At 43.0% G+C, this 21,890-nt stretch overlaps 1 protein-coding gene across 3 annotated transcripts in view; it reads left to right on the plus strand.

Annotated features, from left to right (window-relative positions):
• Window positions 1-468: 468 nt before the first annotated feature.
• Window positions 469-21,890, plus strand: part of POU2F1 (POU class 2 homeobox 1) — a 195,692-nt gene continuing 174,270 nt past the window's right edge. The window contains exons 1-2 of one of the 3 annotated variants that reach the window (XM_023247740.2): window positions 469-701; window positions 1,063-1,104. In XM_023247740.2, coding sequence (XP_023103508.2) covers window positions 575-701; window positions 1,063-1,104 — 169 coding nt within the window. In that variant the 5' untranslated portion in view covers window positions 469-574. Of the gene's footprint in view, window positions 702-992; window positions 1,105-21,890 lie in introns of those variants that run through there. The other 2 variants (XM_045048960.1, XM_023247739.2) reach the window with 2 other exon arrangements.

A 21,890-nucleotide genomic window follows, 5' to 3' on the forward strand; every position in this document is an offset into this window, starting at 1 on the left:
AGTTTCCAGTTTACGGCTAGGTTTTAAACATGTTGCCAAGCGAAAGGGAGACTGCCTCTTTACGGACTAGGGGGATGGACTATTCGTTTCGATCCGGTGAGCGGCGATCGAGGCACGTGAAAGCCCCACCAAGGGTAGGGGGGCGGAAATTAGCGACTTAAACACTCGGATCCCGAGAAGCCGGCTGGGTGTTAGAAACAAGTAGAGTAGAAGCGATTTGGGGCTAATTAAAACCAGCACAAGACACTCCCCCTCGTGTTAGCCAAGGCCGGGTCTCCAGCATTTGCAGAGCTGGGGGCGGGGACTAGTTAGGATTCAAATTTAAAGCGGGACGCCCGCGCGTAGCTCAGCAGGTGCCTCCAGCCCGGCTCCCCGCGGCGGGCGTTTCCGCCCCTACCTGCCCACCGGGCCGGAAATTACCTAGCAGGGGAGCTGCCCCTCCTTTGTTGTCAGCGGTTCAACTGCGCGGAAAGCCTTAAAAAGTGCGCAGCGGCGGGGACGCCGGGGCTGGTCCGCCCACGGGTACTCCACGCGTTTCCAAGCTCTTGGCTGCCGTGTCCCTTGCCCTTTTAGTATGCCACTGGCCATTGGGGGACGTCGGAGTAAAGCCGGGAGGGCAGTGAGGCGGGAGGACAGGGAGGATTATCAGAAGGGACGAGCACTCAACGTACTACACAGGTTACGCTTCAAGGAGCCGAGAGGTAACGCATGCGCCGCCTGCATTTCAGGCGCGTGGAGAAAGTCGCGCATGTGCAGAGCCGAGAGGAAAAAAAAAAAAAAATGCAGCGAAGGGGTGACTGGCAGGTTGAGGGCGCTTTAGCTAGTGAGGAGCCACGGCAGGCAGCGGGCGCGTGCGCACAGCGCCCGAAGGGGTGGGGCTCCTCCGAGGGGACGGCCTCGCGCGCCCCCTGGCGCGAGCCCGGGGAGAGGAAGGAGCGGGAGGGGGCGGAGAGGAGGGAGGAGGCACGGAGGGCGGGAGGGGGGAGGGGAGCCGGAGCGAGGGAGGGTTTATCGACCGGGCGATTTTGGTTAAAATATTCAAAATGGCGGACGGAGGAGCAGCGAGTCAAGATGAGAGTTCAGCCGCGGCGGCAGCAGCAGCAGGTAATCATTACAGCATTTTACATATTCATATTCATACTCAACCCCGGCTCCCGCTGCCCCCCCCCGCGACTTAGCATAATTTATTAGTACTCAGGATTATTATAATTAACGGCGGGGAGATGGGGGGCCGGGGAGCACGGAGCCCCCGCCGGGCGCCGAGCGGAGGGGGAAAGAGGCTCGGAGCGGCCAGGCGGAGGGGGAAGACAAGGGGCAAAGGGGGCTGCGATCCACCGCCCTCCTCCTGCCCCTGGCCCACCCCGCCGCCGCCGCTCGCCCGCCCGCCGGCACCGGCCCTCCTCCTCCGCCGGCCGCCGCCGCCGCCGCCTCCTCGCCGCCGTGCCCGAACCCGAGCGGGTCCGCGGCGGGGCCGCGGGGCCGGGGCAGAGGGAGAGGACAATAAAGACATTTTACATATTCATAGCCACTGGGCCGACCGGGCGCGGGCGGGCGACCCGGGCCGGGCGGGCGCGGGGTGGGGGGGGCGTGGAGGGGGATGGAGGTGGCGGCGAGCACAATGCCGGGGAGGCGGCGGGGCCGGAGCGGACCCCGGCGGCCGGACAGCCACACGCGTCCCCCCGCCGGGAGTGGGCCCAGGCGGGGGGGCGGGCGGCCCGGAGGGCGGCCGGGGGTGCGCCCGGGGAGAGCGCCCCGCCGGCGCCCGCGCCCCGCCGCTTCACCGGGGTCCGAGCGGGGCTGAGCCGGGGGGTCACGGCCCCGGGCACCTCGGCCGCGCCCCGCTTGTCCCCGGTGTGGCGGCCTGACCTGAGCCAGGCCCGCGCTCTAGGTGGGTAGGGGTGAGCGGTCGCGGGCGCTGCGAGGTGGCCTCGGGGCGGCGGGGGTGGGGAGCCCGCGCAGGGGTCCGCTTCGCCCCCTCCGGGGCGGACGGGGTTGAAAGGCGGCCCTCGTGGGAAGTTCCCCTCGGAGGGGGATGTCCTCCGGGGCAGCCCCATGTGCTCCAGACCATCGGTCAGCAGTCCCCTGGGTCCTGGAAAAGCTCGCGGTCTCCGGTGGGCCGTGCTTTTCCCCCCGGGAGTTGGGTTGGAGGTGCCTGGCGTGGTCTCATCTTCCTCTCCCCTGCCCCTCCCCGCTCCCCCGCCCCTCTGCGCTGACCCGGACCCACGGGGCCGGGGGCCCTCGGGGCCCTCTTGCTCCCAGGCCCCAGAAGCACCCGGAGGCCTCTCAAGAACTCGGATGTAAAGGCTGCCCTCCTGCCCCTGCCCCACAACCGGCCGGCCTGACAAGTTGATAATATTCTCGATTTCCCCTCTCCTGTTGGGAGTTAGGTAGGGGCGGGGATCCCCCTCCTCGGTTCTGTGGTGTTGGTTTCTTGCTGGGTGCTGGGTCCTCTCTACTGTCTGCTTAGCCGAACCTCTCTCATTTGAATAATGTCTAATTCGGGGAGGTTTATATTATTGAAATGGCCGCCCGGCTTTCCCCGCCTCTCATGTTTAGTAATTCAGACCTTTAATAACAGCCACTCACAGCCCAACGCCGTGTTTATATTTTACATTCGCCCCATGTGCTTTTGTGGTTCGATATGATTCTTTTTTTTTTTTTTTCCTTGGCAATCCACGGGGCTCTGAGATCAAACCCGGGCTGTGCTGGGAAGAGCAGGGGGAGAGCTAGGCCTTGGCTCCTCTGGCAGTTGCCTAGGCCTCAATTTCTGCCGCTTGATTTATTTACTAATAACCAAAATGACTTTCCCCCACCAACTTCCACACACGTACCCGGCCTCCGCGGGCAAAACAAACCCTCCCGGGGCCTTCACCGGCATTAAACCAGCTCCTAGCTAAGCTCTGACTCCGTCGTGTTTTGTTTCCTCCTAAAAAGATTTTCTCATAGTTTGCAGTAATATTAGGCCTAAGGGGAAAAAAAAAAAAAATCTTCTCATTTTCAGGGACGAGTGAAACCTATTTTGACTTAATACAAGTAAGTCACTTTACTTTGGTGATAGCTCTCCCCTGCCCCTTGGCTTCCACCTCCAAGTTAAACACTTTCCGGCTCTGTAAAGATCTGCACTACTTGTGAAACCTATAGTTGTGTGTTGTTGTTGTTTTTCCCTAGGAGTTGTAGAATAGTTAAGTGTTTTAGAAATTCCAATTAACAGCACTTTCAGAATGTCTCAGGGCAGCGTTTCCTTTTCAACTTCTTCATTCTAATTTAAGGTAGGGCTGATATTAATTTTGTGCTGTCCCTGTCAAGGTTTGCGTATTTTAATGGGAGCACTCCTAAAAACAGAGACGGGTTAGGTTTTCTTTGAGCGGTTTGTGTCACGGTTAAATGAGTGAACATAGCAGAATAAACATAGTCATTGTGTCTACCCTGATCTTGGAACTTATTCTCTTCCCAGCACACCCACCCCTCTTTAAGTTGTCAGAATTGATTTTATGTTTTATGTAGAATCAGGACAATTGGTCTGTGAAAGTCAGGCTAACTTCTGTTGTTTAGAGGAAACAATAATTTTCATTTTTGGTTTTTCTCTTAGTAAAGCTTTTTTTCCCCTTTTCATCCTATCCAGTTTTAGTGTGTTTTATAAGAACATAGAGTTGCTTCTCATTGGTGGTTTTTTTTTTTTTTTTTTTTTTTTACCCCTGCTAGTAAAGTACCAGAGAAGTGTTACTTAGCTCTGATGTGTTAAACCTCTGAAATTATAAGGCACTTTATTTACGGTCAGTTGCTAGGTACATATTTTGGGAGACATTAGTCTTCAGTTTAATTTGTAACAAAATTGTAGATTTGGTGGGCTAAAAGCAAGCCAGTTTCAAATAACCAGTTCTCATCATTTTTCCTCTTTCACATCCAGTAGGCCGGCCCGAATGCGGCTGGGGGATGGGGGGGGGGGCGGAAATCTGTAGCTTTCATGTGAATGTTCAGGTGACTGACTGCTTTAGAGACCTGAAGCATGAGGTCGAATGGACAAAAGGCAGTAATATGATTTCATGCCTTAAATAGCATATGTTTTTGCACCCGATTCCCAAGATGTGGTCAAACTGATGATGTCATTGGACAGAGGACAAGGTGCAGTTAATTTGATTTATTGTCCTGAGGTGAAGTGTAGCAGTGAAACCTTCTCATAGGGAAACCATTTATCTCAGGACAATTTCCTTTATAGCTGCAATTTAACCACTACTGAGGCTGCAGATATTTTCTCCAGGATGATAAAATGTATGCTGAATTTTATAAACAAAATTCCACCGTTAGAATTGTTTTAATAGAGAAAAGGATGAGTATTGTTAACTGGCATTTTGGTTGGCATTCCATGCTATTGTAAAAATTCGTTTCCTCAGGTTCTCAGATGGAGACTATGGGTTTTAAGTAAGTACAATCAATGTACTTACTTTGATTCCAATGATTGGAAGTGATCAATATGTTTATTTTAGAGAGGTTCTTTGTGACCTCCCCAACTCTAATAAGAAGGTGCCAGGCTAAAGAAAGAGAGATCATTGGCCTTAGTACCTATTAAAAAGAATTTTTTTTAATCTTTTAGTTTTTGAGAAAGAGAGAGAGAGAGACAGAGCGTGAGCAGGGGTGGGGAGCAGAGAGAGAGAGAGGGGGAGACAGAATCTGAAGCAGGCTCCAGGCTCTGAGCTGTCAGGGCTCCAACTCCCAGACCGGGAGATCACGACCTGAGCGAAGTCCTACGCTTAACCGACTGAGCCACCCAGGTGCCCCTGGCCTTGGTACCTATTTTAATGAGTAAAGTGAAATTGAAGAGAACGAGCACTATACATTCTTTTAAAAACTGAAATTACAGTGTTTAAAAATAAGGTAGATACTTATAAGAAAGCATGTGCTTTGCATACAGTTTAAAAAATAATTCAAAATTCTTTTTGGATTTGTCTTAGTCTGGAGAAATGTATGTATTTTGATTGATTAGTGATTTTTAAAATTACTACATTGTGAGGTAGTGATTCCACCTAAGATTTTTGACATAGAAGGTTTTCCTTTTAGACATTTTTCATCATAATTTTAACTAGTGTATCTTACGGTGCTGATTAAAATGCCTTAGGAATGTGGTAGGATGCTGTGCTTTATCCCTAACTCTTCCAAGCTTGATAGAGTATTTTAGATTATCTTTGAGCCTTAGTTTATAACCTGCCCATCTCCTTGTGTACCCATCTGGCAGGCTACTCACAAGTTTTCAGAAGACCCATTGTCCCTTTCTTAACTTGCCCCACCTACTAATTATAATGGTACTTTTGAGTTTAGGTCTTGAAAATTCATGTGACAGCTGACCAAATGTTTTTAATATTTGAAAGGACCGTTCTGCTTCCAAGCTATTACTGTAATTTTAAACATCTTTTCCAAACTAATTTTTAACTCCTTTCATTTTGTCATTGTCAAAACTCCCAGGAATCAAGGAAAAAGAGTGACTGTTATTCAGGTGTACAGTGAATAGTATTCTGCCATATTTTTAATTTACTATTCTCTGCATCGATAAGCAGCAGAAAGCAGAAGAAATAAAATGTGTTTTATTGCTGCCTAGATTGAAGTAATTGTTAATCTGTTATTCATCTGGTCATCGGATTTCAGAATAAATTTAGGGCTCAGAATGTTAAGTCGCTCTTACCAAGCCACCAAAGATGTTCAAAGGAGCCTTGACTGTCTTAGGCAGGTGCTTCTAAAATGGCAGAACCGGAGGGGTGCCTGGGCGGCTCCGTTGGTTAAGTGCACGACTTTCCTCGGGTCATGATCTCATGGTTCATGAGTTTGAGCACCACATTGGGCTCTCTGCTGTCACCACAGAGCCTGCTTTGGATCCTCTGTCCCCTCGCCTCCCGCTCCTCACATGCTTGTTCTCTCTCAAAATAAGTAAATTAACTTTAAAAAGCTTGTAATATAAATGAGGTAACTAAGTCATGTAATATCCTAGCCTTTCCCCAAAGCTTAAAAAAAAAGAATGACAGACCTGGAAATTTGAATGTTATCTTTCATGAGTGGTTGGCATTAAAAATGAAATATTTGAAGTTTCTTGAATCTATATTATTTGATCTTGGATATTTGGCTGTATGTCTTTGTGTTTAAGTTGTTTTTAACATTGGTCACTCACTTTCATGAACATGTTTCCTTTGTACTAGGAAGACTATAATATTATGTAGTGGTGATTGCCTCATTATTAACGGTTATTTTTGTTTTTTTACACAGCTCTACTCTGTATATTAGTTTTTTGAGCACTATTAAAATATATTTTTTTTAATTTTTTCATGTTTATTTTTGAGAGACACAGTGAGCATGCTGGGGAGGGGCAGAGAGAGGGAGAGATAAATCCCAACCAGGCTCCAAACTGTCAGCGCAGAGCCCTACGCGGGGCCTGAATTCTCGAACTGTGAGATCACGACCTGAGCCGAAACCGAGAGTCTGACGCTTAACTGACTGAGCCACCCAGGCGCCCCTAAAACCAATTATATTTTAAAATACTGGTATATGGCTATCATTAACTTGTTTTTATACAACAGTACTTGTTCAGTTACACAGTTTTTGTGATTAGTAAATACTGTGAAGTGCAATTTTAAGCAGGGATGTGTTTTCCCAGTGGAAGTGATTGGGTTTAAAACTATTTAAATAATTATTGTTTACAGAATGGAATAAGTAACGCAACATGCTCCTTTTGGGTTACTTAGGTTCTTGTTTCTGTTGCCTTTTTTTAATATTAAATTTAAATGCTTGAGCAAACATGCTTATTATTTATTTTTTCAAGGAAATCCAGTATCAGGCATCAGAATGTGCATTTGATTGTCATACATCCGTCTTACTGGAGTTTCTGTACCCCTTCTGAATGCTTTCCTTCTTTTTTTAGGAAACTCTTTGCGCAGGGATTTTGCTTAATTCTTTTATTGTATTGCTTAAATAAGGTAAATATCTTTTTGAGGGGAATCCGGGATGAAAGAGGTAATAACTACAGATTGTAGAGAATAGCGGTTTCCTTACCCATCTTTTGCTGAAGATTTTTTGTGCAATATTGACATTTTGTGAATAAAGATAATAACTTTTCAGGTTTATATTTCTTCTTAAGTTATTTACACTGATGTGAGTGTTATCTAATCGTATCCATGGGAAGAGGCAGTCTTAGGGCCCTCCTACTCCACCATCTTCCCAGCCTCCCTCCTTATATTTCTTCTTAGGAATAATCTGTTTTATTTTGTACTGAAATATTTCCATGTTCTGAACTGGCCGTGAGCCCTTATAAACTCTTTCAGCAGTAATAGCAGTGGGAAAAAAAAATGGCATGAGTGGAGCCATTGCCTGTGACTGATCCATTTACAATATATTTAGAATTTGGAATATGAGAATTGTCTTGAGTTTCAGATCCTCTGATTTAAAGAAGCTCTTTACATATTATGCATGTAGTTTGTAGAGTTCTGTGTGTTTTTACTATAGGGTGTTATTGAGCATTGATAGGTTATGTTGTTTATACTTAGTTGCTGATATAGCTCCTTTGTGTCATGTTTTGGGTTTTTTTTTTTTTTTTTTTTTTTTTTCCAGTTAAGCAAATACTCAAGTTTTCACTGTTGCCTAGATTTGCTGACAGGACTAGTAATGAACAAAAGAAGAATCAGCAAACCTCTACATTTATCAGATTTTCTTTTTAAAGTACTGTCCAGGAAACTAGGATATTCATCCAGAAAAGGATACATAATATTTATTAAAAAAAAAAAAAAAAAAAGACAATGTGAAAAGCGCAAAACTAAGCTCAGTATGAATATTGGTAGTAGCTTTACTTAACCTGTGATGTTGAAAGTCCTTGAAAGTACAGTCACATGGTTTATTTCATAATTCTCTGTGACTTTATTGGTTTTTATGTTGGAATCATAACAATAGTATGTAAAGTTAAATCAGTAAAATAATACAAATTAGTAGGTTTTTTGCGGGGGGGACTAGTGAGTTTCCTCTTTGTAATAGGAGATATAAACAGGAATGGCTGGGAGTGAATATTATGTTGTGTCTTTTAACTCCTTTTTGTTTAACACGTAATGGAGTTGTACTGACTGGCTTTGTAACTTACTGTGTGAATATACTTTCTTACAGAAAAGTGACTTACCTGTTTTCTTGATTGAGTACATTTATCTTAATGGTCTGCTTAATGAAAGAAATGTCTTTTTGGCTGATTCATACTGCAGCAAGGAAGTTTATTATAATCAGTCCTTTATTTATTTACAATTATTTCATAGTTTACAAAATATATCTGCTGTGTACCTGGTCTTATGTCAGTTGTTTTTGGGGATAACAAGGGAAATATAAGACTATGCTATGGAGGAGTTGGTATCTTTCCATAGCAAGGAAAATCAAAAAACAATGTACGTAATATAATTATATGTTAGAATATGTAGCAGATAATCGTGATCAGGATAGATATCAGGGTGTGTCCAAATTCGCAGGAACCAAAGGATCCTAGAGCCTTTATAGCTGAAAGGTAATGTAGATACCGTCTATCCTCTAGCCTTTACAGATGAGGAAATGTTCTCCCAGCGATTCAGTGTCTTGCCCTCAGTCTCTTCACTGTTGAGTTAGGCATCAGAACCCAAGACTTCTGACTTTCTAGACTCCTCCCCACACCCCCAGTCTCTCTGCCACATCACTGCCAGTCATAAGACTTTAAGCAGAAGATGAGTTTTAAAGCTGAGCTTAAAAAAAGGCAAAAAGAATTAGGAATGGGAAGACAGAGAAGCATATTGCTGGGGAAATATTGAGGATTGTAGGTAAAGAATGAGGCATTTGTTCTAGGTGCAGGGTTTTTAAGGAATCCCGTGATAAAAGTGATGTTTTAGGATTGATGTGGTGTACAAGATGGTTTGAAACAGAACGCAGAGATTGTACCCATGGAAACCAATATATAAAAATCGAGGCATATGGTTTGCCGACTAATTGGTTTAAATGCTATTGGAGATACAAACAAAGAACAGTCACCTGACTTCAAGAGGTGTTCAGTCTAATAACGATGCAGTAAAATAGAGAATCCAGGATAAATATGTTGAGGATGTTGTGGATGTTGTCCAGTTAATCACACAGAATAAGGACCTTGGGGAAAAATTCTTGCCAGGTCTTTATGTTAGGAACTTTTTTATTTCTCACCAATAGCTTTGTTTTTAGTCTTCTGGACACTGCTAATAATTGACTTAGTTTTCTTTTCCAATCAAACTACAGTGTTCAGACCAAGTTATTAACCTGAAAGATGGGAAAGGCAATTATGGTATGCATTTTTCTTAGCCTCCTCATTCCCAGTTTCTTTTTATGTCCTTACCTTTGGTTTTATATTTCTTTTATTTAAGCTTCTGTCTTTAAATTCTTGTTCTTTTGTGTTTTATGTGGGCTGCTTTATATCCCTTCTGGAGCAAAGCAGGTGTAAATAAAATAAAATTACCATCACCATAACATAATGATACTGTCTGTATTTTTATAGCACTTTAAAGTTTATAGCAGCCCTCTCATTTTCATTACCTTAGTTGGCCCTTTCAGGCAAGTATTATTATACCCACTTTATAGTTGAGTAAAATAAAGCCTAGATTAAGTGACTTCCCCAAAGTCATGTGCTCAGGAAGCACAAAGTGTGTTTGGGGAACAGCAGGACTTCCAGGTCAGTTATTGCTTAGGCTATACAGTGGGGAGCGGTGGAAGGTTACTGACTCTGTTCTGGAGAGCTCTGAATGCTCTGGGCTGGTGGCGTAGGAGTCTGGATTTCTTTTGCTAGGCAGTAGGGATCCTTTGAATCTTTTTGTTCTGGACTAGCCATGATCAAAGCCCTTAATTCTAAGTGTTTAGCAGCTAATTAGAGTCAAGGGGGATGCTAAGGTTTTGAGCTTAGATTATAAAGAGCAGTGCCAAGTAAACAGAAGCAGGGAGGTTGGAAGAGGGAGCCATTTGGAGACTAGGCAATGAATTCAACTTTGGAGATGTCACTTGAGACATGATTGGTGGCTATTGCTGCGTTATAAATTCGTTGTGAAAATCAAGACAGTTTTACTGAATTAAATGCGTGATAAACGTACAGATATTAGGATTGAGATTTGTGCTCCTGCGACTCCATTGTGTGGACTGAGCACTGAGTCTGAGCATTGTAAATCCTAGACCTCTCATTTTGACTTTGCTACTGACTTCTGTGGTTGTTTCTTTCAACAATCAGATGGTGATAACACCGGTGTTAGAGGGATGCCGTGGTGAGTAACAAATTGATAGCAGAAGACTTTTTTAAGTACTATAATAGTTTTTCTTACATGAGCACAAGAGTAAAATCAGCAATTTTATTACTGGTGCTGCTGTAGAGAAGCTTTAGATGGATTCTGTGGGCCATTGTACTTCAGGTTATACATTTCCGTGTGCGGCCAGCACCTTGGGAGAGGGAATGCACTCCACTGGTGCTCTTCTGACAGCTTTCCCATGGAGGTGTCGCATTGTAGCAGACAGAAGCTTTGAAGGTTCTCTGTTTATCTGGCCCCATCCCTGCCCATGCATTCTTATCTCCTACTCCTTCCTTACAGAGCGTGATTCAACAGTTCCACCCTTATCAGCCCACCACAAACACAGTGTTTCTTTTATCAGGTTTTAATTTTTTTTAATGTTTATTTACTTTTGAGAGACACACACACACACACACACACACACACACACACACACACACACAGAGTGCGAGCGAGCAGAGGCGGGGCAGAGAGAGGGAGACACGGAATCCGAAGCAGAGCCCGATGCGGGGCTCGAACCCATGAACTGTGAGATCATGACCTGAGCCGAAGTGAGACGCTTAACTGATTGAGCCACCCAGGCACCCCAGATTTTAATTAAAAAAAAAAATTACCTAGGGGCCTCTGGGTGGCTCAGTTGCCTACGACTTTGGCTCAGGTCATGATTGCATGTTTCGTGGGTTTGAGCCCCAAGCTAGGCTTTGAGCTGGTGTCACGGGGCCTGCTTCAGCCTGTCTCCCTCTTTCTCTGCCCCTTCCCCAATCATGCGCATGAGCGCCCTCTCTCTCTCTCTCTCTCTCTCTCTTTCTCTCTTTCTCTCTTTCAAAAATAAATAAACATGAAAAAAAGTAAAATAGGGGCACCTGGGTGGCTCAGTCGGTTGAGCGTCCAGCTCTTGATTTCGGCTCAGGTCATGATCTCACAGTTTGTGAGTTCAAGCCCCTCGTCGGGCTCTGTGCTGCCAGTGCAGAGCCTCCTTGGGATTCTGTCTCTCTCCCTCTCTCTCTCTGCTCCTTCCTCGCTTGTGCACGTGCATGTGCTCTCTCTCTCTCTCTCTCTCTCAAATAAACTTTAAAAAGTTTATTAAAACGATAAAAAAAAAATCTACCTAAAACTTTGTGTTGAAGAGCTGTTCAAGGAGGGTGGCTGTATTTTATCCTGGTACTTTGTTTGGGCTCTCTTCATCCTTCCCTCCCCACCCCCTCCCACCCCCTCCCCGTCCTGCTGCAAACCCCATCCCAGTTTGAAAGTAAGCCCACCGTTTTGGTCAGGCTGGCACTTGGGATGCTCTGTCAGAACCTGTGCTCACACTGACATCCCTTTGGAATGTCAGGGTATGTGATGGGGTACAGTGAGTGAGAGACCTGGGTTCTGGATCGCCGATTAGCTTTGTGACTTGGGGACAAGTTACTTCACCACTGACTTTTTTCCTTTTTCTACATATTTGTAAATAAAAGAGTTTTCACACTTTTAAAAGCCGTTGGAGTTTTTTGTAATGAATTTTAGGCAGAAGCTTATGATATAAAAGGTGAGAGTGGAGCAATTCTGATTGAAATGGGTGTCAGAGCTAGGAAAAGCATCCCCTGTTTCGCATGGTGGCCCTCAAGGCACTTTCACAGGATCCTGAAGGACTCCTGCTCAGCACACGGTTTGAAAGCTGTTGTCCTTGTTTGTCATAAAGGCCCTAGCTCCTGAAATAGCTGATCTCTCAAGCCTGTGCTACTGTCCTAGTTTCTCTGAGGTTAGCTCTTAATTTGTGTTCATTTAGCTAATTCAGCACTTCATTATACACAGTCTTATTTTCTTCTCTAATTGAGTTATGTAAGTAAACCTTGTCTCCAAGAGCCTTGAGATCAAGAACACTCTCCTAGGGACGGAGCGCACATTTAGCAGATAATGTTTAATTGATTAAATTAGGGGTTCTCAATCTTTGCTGGGATAAGACTCATCCCTGGGACTCTCAACATGCAGAGGCCTAGGCCTTACCTCCAGAGTTTCTAATACACTAGAGGTCTGGGCATGCATAGTTTAAAAAAACTTTACAAATGATTCGGTAGCATTGAATGATTAGGACAATTTAAATAAGGATAGTTGCATTTCACGACCATTGCTTACACTATCTTGAACAGCGGTTCTCAATGTACAAAAGAAGTCTCTGTAGTGGAAAGATCAATAGAACTAAGAAACCTGGATCCTTATTCCGTCTGTAGCACTGTGTAGCTTCTTTCCTTCCTTCCTTCCTTCCTTCCTTCCTTCCTTCCTTCCTTCCTTCACGTTTATTTATTTTTGAGAGAGAGAGAGACAGACAGAGCATGAGTGGGGGAGAGGCAGAGAGGGAGCTAGAATCCAAAGCAGGCTCCATGCTCTAAGCTGTCAGCACAGAGCCTGACACGGGGCTCAAACCCACAAGTCATGAGATCATGACCTGAGCCGAAGCCAGACACTTAACTGACTGAGCCACCCAGGCGCCCAGCACTGTATAGCTTTCTGATGTTGAACAAATCACTTAACTTTTCTAGCCCATAGGATTCTCACTGATGAATTGTGGATTGTTTTCATACTTTTTTTTTTTTCTTTTTAAGCTGTGGAATTCTTCAGTACTATCTTTTGGATGAAGGCCAGTAAACACAGATACTTTGAGTAGCTTGGCTTTCATCTGAATACTATTTTAATAAATTTATTAAGAATATAAAGCATGATAGGTTTGATCCTATCTTAGCAACAGAGCTAAATCATGTGAGATGGGTCGTCCAGAAAGGTAGCATTGGGATTTTAAACTGGAAACATCTTATTAGAATGTGAATGAACAAAGACAGTAAGCTTATCAGGAACTGTACTAGTTCTCAATGTGAGCATGAACTGGATTATAATTAACCAACCTGACTGGTCCTTCTGCATTCATTTAATTCAGTAAATATTTATAGAGCTTGTTTTATTCCTTGCCACGTACGCAACATTGGAGATAGAATGGTGAGACAGATAGAGTTTTTGCCTTCAAAGTTTATAATCTGCTGGGCAAGTCATACATTAGATAACACTGTTCATACTTAATTGAGTAAAATACGGGAAATCCAGAGTACTCTGAATAAGATAGGGCCTTAAGCATGAGATAGGGGTACCTAATCTGGACAGGAGGACTTGGGAAGGGCTCCCTGAGTAAATGATGTTTACACTGAGACATGAAGGATGACTGCAAGTTAATCAGTCCAAGGCTGAGTGGGAAGTAGGATTGCAGATGTCCTAAGCGAAAGGAACAGTATATACATTATTCTTGAAACCAGTGAAAACACAGCACTTTCCGGGAACTCAAGTTTGGTCTGGGTGGTCCAGAAAGAGTAAGATTTAGCTCAAGAACTGAAGATGGTTTTCAAATTACGAGGCTATTTTCATGCTCTTTGTCCTTTATAATGGCCCAATACACGGGCAAAATCTGTGGAAGAGATTCCATACCTTCTACCAAATGTATGAATTTCCAGTGGCAATAATACATAACATTCGCCAAGTCTTTGTGCCACTTACTGTACAAAATCTTTATATGCGTTTTCATATTAATCTTCGCAGTGGCCCCATGAGGTGTGTGTGCTTGTCATCCCTTCTTTCACGTGAGACGACAGTGTAAAGAGGCTCAGTGGCACATCTGGGTCTCTGACCCGTTTTGATTGTGGCAGCAAGCAATTAAGAGAATTCTCATGCTTTTAACCATTAAATTGTTTCAAGTCACTTTGATGATGAAGTATGTTAACAACTGTTACTTGAGTTTATCCTTAGTGCGCTTACACACAGCTCCCAGGCGCTTACCCAGGCCCAAATTGTGGTCTAGAACCAACTGTAGACCCTGCAGTTTGGAGGGATGGACGTCTAACTGGTTACTAGGTCCAATGTTAACCTAGATTTCAGGTATCTCCATATGTTGGCTATAGAAATATTTTGAAACTGTGTATAGATGGCTGAACCCTGAACGTTTTGGATTTCTGTTAAGAATTGTATTTAAAACTGAAGCTCTTTGCAGATGTTAGCATTCAGATAATTTTTATTTGGGGCATCATTTATTTTATATTTTTTCATGACCTAGTTTGCTACCTAGGAAATAGGACTTCTACTGTTATGTATTCTTTTGATGAACATGTGTCTAAAATGTTTTAATGTTTCTCAAATGAGTTGTGACTTAAAATTGGTAGACAGGCAAATAGCATGCATTTGTTTACTGCTCCCCTGACCAAGCTGTTCCTAAACCAGGGCTATAGCTTTCCGTTGAGGAAACATGACTGTTGATTATTGTTTCTGATAAGCTAGCCATTTAGTAGTATTGGTGTTCTCAATCATGTATCCTCTGTTTAGTCTTGCCCAGCATCACCCTGTTTAGTTGTCTGAAATATTTTTCTTTACGCGACCTTGCTGAGAGCCACTCTCGCGCTCCCCTGGTGCTTTCTCGTGCAGTTGGCCACGAATGCCGTTTAGGCAGAGTAATACGTACACATTCATATACCAATCAGTTAGAATGGAATCGGTGAAAGTCCTCTGATGTTATGAAAGACATTGTAAACATCACTATTGCCTGGGAAGACTAATGTAATGAGTGATGCTGGAAGAAATGATGGTGTGATTTCAGGGACGTAGACTTTAGCGTCAGGGCCATTGCCAGCACATGATGTTGGAATCTTGTCTCATCACATCAGTTACATACGCTGTAAGGACCGGTATCAGGGCCATTGCCAGCTCGTGAGGCCACAGTCTCATCTGGTCAGTTGCATACTGCTGTGAGGACCGATATGATGTTGGCTCAGTTAGAGCCCCTTTCCTGGAATGTGCCCCTGACTATGTGCATCCATACATCCAAACTCATCCCCCAGATGGGCCTGCCCCTCGTGTGTGCGCATACTTTACAAAAGGAATCATAGTGTACATGTTTTGTGACTTGCCTCCATCCCCTTTGCTTAAATTTTTTCATGGCTCCCTATTTAGAATTTGTTGAGGTAAGTAAGATAAACACTCTTATTTATTTGCTAGGTGCAAGTAACCTTTGGGTAATTTCAAGGCTGACTTCCCCCCCTTACTTTTCCTTTTTTTTTTTTTTTTAAGATCTCTGAACTTTATTTAGTTGAATGACTTCTAGTGGCATAAATAACAAATGACACAGTATTTTATTGTACAGACAGACCAGTTATTTACTTGATCCCTTTTGATCTAAGCATCCCATCTATAGTGCTTTATTTTTATTTTTGAATTTTTATTTTATTTTATTTTTTTTAGTTTTTATTTATCTTGAGAGAGAGAGAGAGAGAGAGAGCGAGCAAGCGGGGAAGGGGCAGAGGGAGGGAGAGACAGAATCTCAAGCAGGCTTTGTGCTGTCAGTATATAGCCCAACACTGGGCTTAAACTCATGAATGGTGAGATCATGACCTGAGCTGAGATCAAGAGGTGGATGTTTAACCAAATGACCTACCCAGGTGTCCCGATTTAAAAAAAAAAAAAAAATTAAGATTTTATTTTTAAATAATCTCTACACCCAACATGGGGCTCAAACTGACAGTATTGAGGTCAAGAATCACATGCCCCACCCACTAAGCCAGCCAGGTGCCCCTAAAGTGTTATATTTTTTAAAATATAAATCCTTAGGAATAAGAATGACAGAATAAAAAAGTTACATATTTAAATATTTTGGACATGTTATCAGATTGCCCTTGGGAGAGGTACCATTCTATATTTTTATCTACAGTCTATATTTTATCTATAATGCTTAATAATGTCAGTTTCCCCACAAGCTCTTTTAAATTTTTGCTTTGTTGATAGATAAAGAATGTCTATGAATATATTATCATTTTCATATTTTTATTGTATGTTGGGCATCTTATTAAATTTTTTTCTTTTTCTGTGTATCTTTCACATGTCAGTGATTTTTTTCTTGTTGTTTTGCACTGGTTCTAGCCTTTTCAGAATATTTGTGGTTTTCCTGAAAATGTATAACTTTCATATTGTCTTTACATGAGTACCTCCCCCTTCTTTCATTAATTAAGGCCTCTATGTCTTTTGAGAAGCAGTTTAGGGATGAGAGAAGAGATTGGGTTACCAACTGGGAACTCTTAAAACTCTCCCACTGCCTTCCCAATTTCCCCAAACTCTGCAGAGTCAGAGTTGGAGACCTTTTCTCTGTTTCTGCAGATGATATTCCAGCATCTATTTTAGCACTTTTAATTATTGGCTAACTTGTTTCTCATTTTCAGAATAGCTTAAACTCTGTAAGATTCAGGACTGCATTTTACCCTGACATTTAACACCTGCTTGCTGTGTTTTTGGTGCTTAGCAAGGTTGTGTTTATTTATTTATTTTCTGCGTGTATAGAATTAATTTTACACTTGTTACACCAAACAGCATTTTAAACACTGACATAAATTCCCTAATAAGATAAAGCAAAGACAAAAGCGTTATCTTAGAAACAACACCATCAGTCTTCAACTACTATTGCATTTGAACTTTTATAATTTGAGAGTATATTCATGCAACAGTCTGTAGACAACTAGTTTTAACAGACAAAGAACACTTTTAAGCAGACATGACTGTCCTAAATTGTTTATTAGGGAAGAATTGTACAGACATTACCTATATTATGTGGTGCTGGAGAGCGGTGGTCTTCTCCACACTGCATGGTGAGACCCACCGACAGTGTGGAGGAACTTGCGGCCCTTTTCATGGCCTTAGCTCCTGCTCTCGCACCTGCACGTGTCAGCCCTCCCATGTCCCTGTGCTGGTGGACTGCTTAGGTGATGCACTGGGTGGCAGGATTTCTTTTCCTAGCCTTGTGGAGTGGACCAGTGAGGGTAACCTGAGATTTTGTATGTGGAATCTTCACCAGTCCAGTGGGAAGTGAGGACTCTCAGAGCTGCACAGCGGCGGCCAGCTCACTCCAGGGCAGCCCCTCCGGCTTGGAGCAGACTTGTTGGTTCACACCGTGCGGGCTGGCCTGCCGCAGGAACTGGTGGTCTGCGGCCCAGCCCTGTCCGGTGGGCGGGGCCGGGAGCACCCGAGCACATCACCCTGCGCCCTGACCTTGTCCTGACTGCCCTGACCGTGCCCTCGCTGGAGTACGCAAATCTCCACTGCTTCCTCCTCCGCGGATCCAGCACATGCTTGGAAGGGCCCATTTTGGCTTCCCAGTATGGATGATGTTTTGATTTTCAGATTTTCTGCTATCTGTACGTCTAGTGGAAGAGGAGGATGAACTTGTGTCCTTAAAGAGAGCCTGGGGCTGTTACAAAATGAGAGAATGTCATGGCCGCGTAATCTAAAATTAGTACTTATGGATTCTGTATTCTCTTTTGTAATGCATTGGTGTTTTATATTTTTATATATCAAATACTTAAAATGATTCAACTTTGAGTAAAATTTACTTTCCAGAGATATCTAGCATGTTTATCTTGTGCCTTTGAGTACTTTCCCAGAGATCTTTGGTATATTGGTCTCCCCATAAGAAGCACATACAGAAGTGAAAATAGCACTGACTCTGGAACACTGACTCTCCAACCTGGTTGGAATCTTGGCTTTGCCACTTACTGGCTGTGGGCCAATGGACTAGTTACTTGGCCTCTTTGTAGTACTTTACAGAATAATCTATTTCACTTAACAAGTTTATGCACAGCAAATATTTATTGAATGCTTACAGTTTGCAAGGCATTGTCCTGAGTTTGTGATTGTAAGAACCACAGTGCTTGTCTTAATGGAGTATCCCATGTGACTGTTAGGCCTTTGCCCTCCTTCCCCTGGATCTGTAGCTGATTTCCCTCCCACGTAGTAGAGCTTCCTTGACAGCCAGATCTTACTAACCTGGAGCCAGCTGGTATGCAGACTAGCCATAGTTTAAAAGAAATAGTGCATTTTTGAAAGAATAGAAATGATAAGCAGAAACATCTCCATATTCTAAGTGATCTCTCATTGACTTCTGCATGGTAATCAATAAATGCTTGATGTATTTATCACCTTGGTAGTCAGATGCTTTCTATTTCTAGGCATCTTTTGGCTGTTCAGACATAGGGGACAGTTGCAGAGGTTGGGTAGGGACTGGTCAGCTGTGGCACTGTGATCTTGGAGAGCAGAATCATACCTTACCCTTGTATAAGATGTTCCTTTCAGCAGAGGGAAACTAGACAGCATAATTTTCTTAACTGTGTGCTCTTAAGGCATTTTAATTTTTTGATCAGATATTTGGGAGGGGAAGGGTAAAGGAGGAATGGAAAGATAATGCCATTTGGGCAGTCTAGGAGTTTATTTAGACTTGATGTACTTGATGGGACCCAACCTAAAATCTTTCCAGTGCTAAATTGAACTGGGGTCTAACCTTCTGGCAAACTTGGGGTTCTCTGGGGCATGGGGAAAAAGAAATACAAGGAAGCTGACAATAGGGAAAAATAATTTAACTTCTGAGTGGAGATGGCTCAACAGTGTTCTGTATGAAGCCGGGTTGACATACAGCAGTGACAGCATTGTAAAGTCTCTTAGTGGCTAGGCGTGATGACAGCAACCTTGAAGGAGAGAGGTTACCTGGCAAAAACTTGATCAAGCTTGTTGGGGAGTTTAAACTACCTAGACTATGCTGGGTTATTAATAAAGCTGAGATGTCAGTAGACTCAGATGGTTGCGATGCATAGGGTTTTTCCTAATGGAGGAGGGGGGGAGAGCTCAGATAAGACATAGCGTACAGTAACAATCTGTATGTGTGTTTTTCCAGGTAATACGTTTTGACCATTTTTATCAAGCAGTTTAATGTTTTCTTTATCCACTGTAACTGTGTTGTTTTTACTGTGTTGAGTGATGCCTGTGGAATAATACATATTTCTAAGCATCATATATATCCTTAACCATACAGTACACTTGATTAAGTTTACACTCATTTTTTACTGCCATTTGTTTAATTTATATAAATTATTTGGGATATTCTCTAATCTTTTCTCTGTACCTCTTTTCATGTTAATTTCCCTTCCTTCTTTCCCTAGTTAATTAAGATTTTTATTCTTTCAATCCATATATTCTATTCTTTAAATCCCTTTAAATCCTTCCTTTTCCTTGACTTCTCATGTGACTTTTTTTTTCCTGATGCCTTAAATTAAAAAAAAAAAAAAATTTCTTACGATGCATTAATGCAGACTATCCGTTTGTTTCTTTTCATCCCCTCCTCCCAAATTTAAGGTGGTTTATAAAGATTCATAAACTAGTAAGAAATGCAAAATACAGATATAAAATAAAATCAGAGGCCTAATATAAAAATCTAATATTTCCTTTCAGTGGAGCACAAGTATTTCTCTAAGCTTCCTATTAGATGGTGCAAAGAAAGAAACCTAGTCAGTTTATGTCCATAACATTTAAAAGCAAACACACTTTTGTTTTAAGAACAGCACAATTCCTTGACCCTAAGATCAGAAGGAAAGTTCTCCTTTGAGGCCCTCTTTGAACAGGATCCCATGAAACGGAAGGAGCAGTGGGCTCCTAGTTAGTCGCCTACTATGGATGCACCAGCAGACTTCATGATGCCCTTCTCTAGGCCAAACACATCAGCCAGAGTACCTCCAATAAAGGCATTAGGTGGTGGATGATTCAAAGCAATCTGAGCTAGAAGAGGAAGAGATTTTGGAATAATTAGAGTGCATATCCTTGGCCAGTCTTTCATATCTACTCTCTCAACTTTTTGTTGAGGAAGGAGATATATCTGTGCTCACATAAGTACAGAATTCCTGGCAGTAAGAAGTCTTTTTGGAATACATATGGGCTGCGCCGGCTTTGCCATTCTCTTCGTTGGTACTTTTGAAAGTGGAGAAGATGGCCCTGTTCAGGAAGACTAGGCGGCCCTTCTGGCGGCCCCTCAATGTCAGGCTCCTTGGCAGGCCTGCTTCTCAGAAACTCGATTGTGCTATCATACTGGCAGGTAATGGAGTTCAAGGGAACTGACTCTTGCTAACCAAATACAGGATTGACAGGAATAGAAACAACGCTTGTTTGTGTTAACCCATCATGGGAAGTGTAGTCAGTTGCACAGTGGACTGGAATTGCCGGCCATTCAGCAGGACGTAATCTTGCTCTAGGAGAAGCCAAATTATAATCAGAAGAGTTGCTTAATGACTCTTGGTCAAGGCCAAGGAAACTAATTAATTATGATAATGGTCATAATTCCTGCTGGCTAAGGTATATTTTGTCCTGAGCAGTGCTAAGCACATCCTGAAAATTTTTGTTTTCCGGGCTTCCCTTTCCTGTTCTTAATCCAGGCACTGTCCTCTAAGAACATTGTTTGCCACTGGCAAAGAAAACTCGGTTGAACGGTCTGCTTAAAAGGTGTTATAAATAAGGGAGAAGATTGATATTTGGTATTTGGATTGTCTGTGAATCTCCACTCCCATGTTGTTCTTGTTTGCCATGCTGTTAAGACATAGTTCACTCTCAGATACGATAAATATGTTTATCTTCCTAGTTTTCACTGCCCTGCGAGAGTAAAAGAACGTAAATAAAAGTGCTGTCCATAGGCAGCAGTTCAAGTGGTCATTTTAATGCATATGGCAGGTGTGCACATGCATGATAAACTGCTCTGGTGCCTTAATGGTTATATTTTGGCATTGTAGTCAAATTTGATACTCCCATCCCAGCCTTCCCTTTTATTTTCATTCTAGCAGGTGCTGGGAATGCTAGAAGCAGAATACGTAGCCCCTTGAAACAATATGCTTTGAAAAGTGATCACTTTAATGCAGACATGAAAGTTTCCTGTCAGCATTAAACCAGAATTTAGGAGCCTGACATGATTGAACTTGACATTAGGTAGAGGGACCAGGTGGTATTAGGACAGTTGGCTCTCTGAAAAAAGAAATTGTGTGTCAGAGTTATACTTTATGCCGTACACAAAAATGAGTTCTGGAGGGATTAAAGATTTGAATGTTTAAAAGAAAACTTGGAAAAGTACTGGGACAAAAGTAGGGATAATTTTAATTTAATATTAGGGATGGAAAGCCTTTTGACATGACACACAACTCAGAAGAGGAAAAGATAGATTTCAGAGTGTAAATATGGAAGGTTCTATCTGCGAAAAGAATCTACAGATATAATGGAGTCATACAATATTGTGGGAGGAAATACTAGCCTATATGAAAGAATTAACTTTTTCTTTTTTTTTAATTTATTTAAATTTATTTTTTTAATATTTAATTTTGAGAGAGGGGGGGGGCGAGGAGAGAGAGACACAGTATGAACAGGGGAGGGGCAGAGAGAGAGGGAGACACTGAATCAGCAGCCGGCTCCAGGCTCTCAGCTATCGGCAAAGAGTTGGATGCGGGGCTAGAACTCACGGACCCTGAGATCATGACCTGAGCCGAAGTCAGATGCTCAGCCGACTAAGCCACCCAGTCTCCCCAAGAATTAATTTTTTCTTAATGTATTAAATACTCTTAGACATCAAAAATAAATGACAAATATCTCAATAGAAAAATAGACAAGGCTGGGTGCCTGGGTGGCTCAGTCGGTTAAGCATCTGACTTTGGCTCAGATCATGATCTCGTGCTTCGTGGGTTCGAGCCCTTTGTCAGGCTCTGCGCTGACCGCTCAGAACCTGGAGCCTGCTTCGGACTCTGTGTCTCCCTCTCTCTC

Source organism: Felis catus, chromosome F1 (genome assembly GCF_018350175.1).
Source record: "Felis catus isolate Fca126 chromosome F1, F.catus_Fca126_mat1.0, whole genome shotgun sequence".
NCBI lineage: Eukaryota > Metazoa > Chordata > Mammalia > Carnivora > Felidae > Felis > Felis catus.